Source organism: Otolemur garnettii, unplaced genomic scaffold (genome assembly GCF_000181295.1).
Source record: "Otolemur garnettii isolate 467f Iridium unplaced genomic scaffold, OtoGar3 scaffold00002, whole genome shotgun sequence".
Taxonomy (NCBI): domain Eukaryota; kingdom Metazoa; phylum Chordata; class Mammalia; order Primates; family Galagidae; genus Otolemur; species Otolemur garnettii.
The window spans coordinates 31,833,612-31,839,159 of NW_003852397.1; the positions used below are offsets into that span (position 1 = coordinate 31,833,612).

General features: G+C 38.8%; 1 protein-coding gene across 3 annotated transcripts in view; it reads right to left on the bottom strand.

Annotated features, from left to right (window-relative positions):
- The window catches only part of ATP2C1 (ATPase secretory pathway Ca2+ transporting 1), a 154,808-nt gene that overhangs the window by 70,544 nt on the left and 78,716 nt on the right, over positions 1–5,548 (bottom strand). For all 3 annotated transcript variants that reach the window (XM_012805976.2, XM_023513613.1, XM_023513617.1), the window contains one exon: positions 4,785–4,893. In XM_012805976.2, coding sequence (XP_012661430.2) covers positions 4,785–4,893 — 109 coding nt within the window. The remainder of the gene's footprint in view (positions 1–4,784; positions 4,894–5,548) is intronic.

Sequence of the window (5,548 nt, forward strand, 5' to 3'; positions counted from 1 at the left end):
GGTCCCAGCTACTTGGGAGGCTGAGGCAGGAGACTCGCTTGAGCCCAGGAGTTGGAGGTTGCTGTGAGCTGTGAAGCCATGGCATTCTACCCAGGGGGATAGCTTGAGGCTCTGTCCCAAAAAAAAACTTATGTGATCATTTCATGAATAGACATTATTCTTCAAAACATAGCTGTATGCAAGTTGGTATCTTCTAGTGGAGAGGGCATAGTCTTTTTTACTTCTTAACCCAGAAGCCTGGTATCGTTCTGTACATGGCTCACCATATAATGCCTACTTGGCTTGTTTCTGAGTTTGGCTTCTGAGCTTGGCCTCAGTAGACCCTGACCTCTTAACAGGGCTAGCCTTTCCACTCAGATTAAAATAGTACCATAGCCTAGAGTCATACTGAATGGCTTAATCTTAGGCCTGGCATGATGGCTCATGCCTGTATTCCTAGTACTATGGGAGGCTGAGGCAGGAAGACTGCCTGAGCCCAGGAATCTGACACTGCAGTGAACGAAGATGACACCACTGCAATCCAGCCAGGGTGACAGAGTAAGACCTCATCTCAAAAAAAAAGACTTAATCTTGGGTTAAGCCCAAGTTGCAGTTGATAGATCAGAACAAATCATTAGATCAAAACTTGGATTAAAAAAAAATGCAGACAGCTTAAGAATGATGCAGGCTAATTCATGAACCACAAAGGAAAGTATCAGTGGATTTATTCATTCAGAATTTTGAGTGAAAGAATATCTTGCTATCATTTCAGCAATGTATTGGGCTTTATAGCTGTGAGAGGTTAAATATTTTCAATAGACAAAAAAATAAGTCATTTTTCTCTGACTCTTACATTGTTTTCTCTTACAAAGAATTATTTAAATATTGACACGAACTCTGCCTGGAAAAATACATAAAATATGCTGTTTTCACAAGGGCAAAATGTACTGTTACACAGGTATACCTAGTTCATAAAACTGCTTGGCCTAAAGTCATAGTCCGACCAACCCGCTGGCTATCACTAATTAACTGGCAATTGGTGTCTCTTCTCAAATACCATAAAAAGTTAAAATAAAAACTCAAGGAAGAAAAAATGAGAAAACATGCCCAAAGTTCAATCCTCTAAATTTTACTGTCCCAATTCCAACAGTGCCTCTAAGGCTCCTGAGTTGAAAAGGCTACCATCCATAACATCCACCCTCCCTTAATATCCATTCATATTCAACCAACCATGGGTTGGAACATTTGAAAGAAAAAAAAATAACACAAATAAAAAATAATATAGATGTTACTATAACTATAGACACAGGATTTACCTTCTATTTAACACTTTGACTGCAAAGTGCTTAGAAACAAAACATGCTACAGGCGTTGTTCACAGTCAAAGGTTAAAGTATATGGGAGGATGTTCACAGGTTATAGGTCACTGTAACATTTTACATAAAAGACTCAAGCATCTGCAGGACTTATTGGTAACCTCAGGGATCCTGGAACCAATCCTTTGTGGATACTGGGAGATAACTATATTGTCTCACCCACTGGCTAACAGAAAACTGACTTAGACAAGGGGAAAATAAACAAATATTTAAGTTACCAATATTAATCTGTAAAAAGTATTTACAAAATGGCAGTCTAAGTCTATTATGATCTGAACTATATACCCCTGAAATTCATATGCTGATGCTCTAAACAGCCAATGTAATGTTATTTGGAGATAGAGCCTTGGGAGGTATTAGGGCTAGATGAGGTTATAAAGCTGTGGTCCTTACAATGGCATTAGTGGCCTTACCAGAAGAGGAAGATAGAGAAATTGCTCTGTTAGGTCAAAGCAAGAAGCCATCCTTCTGTACCTAAGAGAGTCCTCACCAGCAATCAAACCCTGCCAGACCTTGATCTTGGGCTTCCAGCCTCCACAACTGTGAGAAATAAATGTTGTTTCAGCCATTCCACATATGGTATTTGATTACAGCAGTTGGAGCTAACATAAACCCTATGAAAAGATACACCTAATAAAAGTTATGGCTGTCAGGTCACTGAATGTGCTGCCAAGAAATTAATGAAGGCTCAGGCAAGCTGACAGCCAAAATGTGAAACCAATGTAATTTATAACAGAAACCACGGTCACAGCAAGAAGACACTAACACACTAAACCCAGCCTTGGGCCCAGTCTACAAAAAGAGAGCCAAAATGCAGAAGTCCAGAGCCTTGCTTTCATAAAGAAACTGATGTGCTCTGTCAGAAATTAGTAACTTCCCAAAGCTCACTGAGGAGTTTCCTGGTTCCTCCAAAACCTGATAGAAAGTTTATTTCATGCAGTAGTATCAGAGGACCAGCTAGCCTTATAAATTCATCCAAAGATCACCACGGCCAAACTGAGCACACAGAAAGAACTCCAACAAGACAATTCTAAAAAGCTACCAGCTTCTTTGTCCAAAAAAGAAATAGACTTTAGCAGCCTTGTTATATCTTAAGTTACTATGCCCAAATCTAGATGCAGGTCTAGACTCAAATCTTTCAGGAAAGTTATCTTAAGCTATTGTCAAAGTAATTGCAAAAGCTTATTTGGGGTACCAGGTAGTAGGCAAGACAAATAGGTAGAATTAAGGTAGAAGAAGTCAAAAATGTTCAACTAGGCATGTAAAAGTGAACTTACTTAAACAAAATCATACTAACCATAGCAATGCAGAATAAACGTGCTGAAGTGTTTGAAAAGTTAACAAGTAGGGAGAAAACAATAATAACAAATTACTTGGCAAGGCACTTGCTTATAGTTCTTAATGAACTAAAAGTCCTCGTGTATTTGATGACTAGATAAAATACATCCTCATCTATACCAACCGGCTTTTGCCTGTTTGCACATAAATTTTGAGATAATTCTCAAATCAATTCTTAAATTTGAATGAAAACCCTAAAATACTTTACCAAGCCAAATGGCATTTTGTAGTTACTTATGTCATTGTAATACTCAAGATGTTCAAACAATGGGCAACCCCATTTTCTAAGTATCTGACTGAGATCTGCTTCTGAATTGGAAGAGAAGCATTCCAGAATAAAAGATGGCATAAACTCCATCTATTAAAATTAAGAGTTCTTTGGGGTCAAGGGAAAAATGATTTATGCCAAACAGGACAACCTAATCTGTGGGAAAAAATAAATGAAGGTGTGTGAATATATACACTGTGTGGGTGCATGTGTATGCATATATAGTGGTTTGGGGGGTTTTTTTGGGTTTTTTTTTTTTTTTGGAGATAGAGCAAGATCTTGCTCTGTTGCCCAGACTACAATACAGTGGCATCATTATAGCTCACTGCAACCTCAATCTCCTGGGCTTAAAGTAATACTCTTGCCTCAGCCTCCCAAGCCTCCCAAGTAGCTGGAACTACAGGCATGCACCACCATGCCCAGTGGAAACAGGGTTTGGCTCTTGCTTAGGCTGGGCTTAACCTTCTGAGTCCAAGCAATCCTCCTGCCATGGCCTTCCAGAGTGCTAGGATTACAAGGGTAAGCCAGTGTGCCTAGCCTAATTTCAGATATAAATTAAACATCAAGGACAAGAGGAAAGGAGAAGAGTTATTTTAAAAATTAACATAAAGACAAGAGGAGAAAAAAGGCGATATAATGCAAAATTAATATTCCTAACATTTGTTAGTTAAGTTCTCCTATTCACTCAATTAAAGCACTCCAATATCTTTTTAAAGATAATTTCAAGTATTTGGGGAAAAAAGTCTCCTTTTAAAGATTAGAAGTTTATTCTTAATACAATTTGAAAGGTTCTTCAGGCTTTCTACAGCCTCTTTATGTTCTCTCTATGCAAGAACACTCACACTTTGGGCCACACTAAGTATTTAAACACTGACGGCTCTGTAGGGGTTACTAAATTCTAATAGTGGATAAGGCTGGTATTCTAACAGACTATGAGAGCCTCTTAAAGGGTATAAGTGCCTACTTCCATTTTCCAGCCCTTCAATCTATTCTATACACTGCAGCCAGATTAAAAGTGACATCATTTGCCAAGAGCACATGACTCTCAAGAGTCAATTCCTAGCCAATAAAATCAAAACTTAATATTTAAGGGCTCTCTTAAATCTAATTCCACCACACATATACCCTAGCCCTGTATCATATACGGGGATTTGGATACTGTTGCTTCATTGTCTTCTCCATCTTTGTCCAGTACTACTCTTCAAATTTCAAAGCCTGAAGGAGAATGTCTGAGGCATTCTCCGAGCTCACCCAAATTAACTGAAACCTCTCTCTTCCTTAAATTTCCATACCCTAGTCTCTGAACTTCTCTTACTTGAGTTCTACCTTATTTTATGGTGAGTGATTTGTGTACACATGTAATAATTTTACTCAAGAATTTTATCATATCATCTTTGACCCCCACAGTTTTAACACACAGGTTTTCACAAAGCTCTCAAGATTCACTAAACATACACCTCAAAAGACTACAGTAAAGACATACATTTTACAGAAAAAAAAAGTTTACAAGTCATTTTTTAAACTAAAATACCAAATATTTCCCTCAAGCAAGCCCACCAGAAATAATTTTCTTAGATACATGGCACGGCTCCCGTTTTTCAGGAGAACCTCCACAGTTGACCACCTCTCTACATTGATCAACTCCTTAAGTTGACCCAAGCTTCATAAATTGGGCATACATCTACCTTGTGTATGTATCAGTACAGTAGGGCTAGTTCCTTATATTGACAGCCCCTGTATGTTGACCAGTCTGTCAAGTGGGTAGTCAATTTACAAAGGTTCTACGGTATTTTCACTTCTCACAGATAGATCCCCAAACTTACCTCAAACAAGCGTAAGTCAGCAGGAACTCTGTCCCCAACAGAAAGGCAAACTGTATCACCTGGAACCAAATCTCGGGCAAGCGTATGCTCCAATTTTCCTTCACGCACACTATACCATGAAACAGAAAAAAACAAAATTGAAAAAAGGGAGCCCCATGCCATGTATCTAAAAAATTATTTGTTGTGGGCTTGCCTAAGGGAAAACACATTCTGTAACTATCATTCCAAGGAGGTAAGTCAAATATAAGAACAGAAAAAGATTGTTAACTAATATACTCAGCTGACAGAAAAATCCTTGGTTGTTTAGATGTAAAAAAATATGAAAACTGAAGCAACCTTCTAAATCACCTCGGTCTGTTTGTGCATCACCCTACCAGCAATACTACTTAGCACATACTCTACATTAAAAAAAAAAAAAAAAATCTATTGAAGGAATTCATGTCTCAAGAATCTCAAAATTACAATTTTTTTTTTTTTCTGAGACAGTCTCAAGCTATCCCCCCTGTGTAGAGTGCTGTGGCATCACAGCTCAGAGCAACCTCCAACTCCTGGGCTCAAGCGAGTCTCCTGCCTCCACCTCCCAAGTAGCTGGGACCAAAGGCACCCGCCACAATGCCCAGCTGTTTTTTGGTTGCAGCCGCCATTGCTGTTTGGCAAGCCTGGGCTAGATTCAAACCTGCCACCTTAGGTGTATGTGGCTGGCGCCTTAGCCACTTGAGCCACAGGTGCAGAGCCAAAATTACAACTTTTTTTTTTTTTTTTTT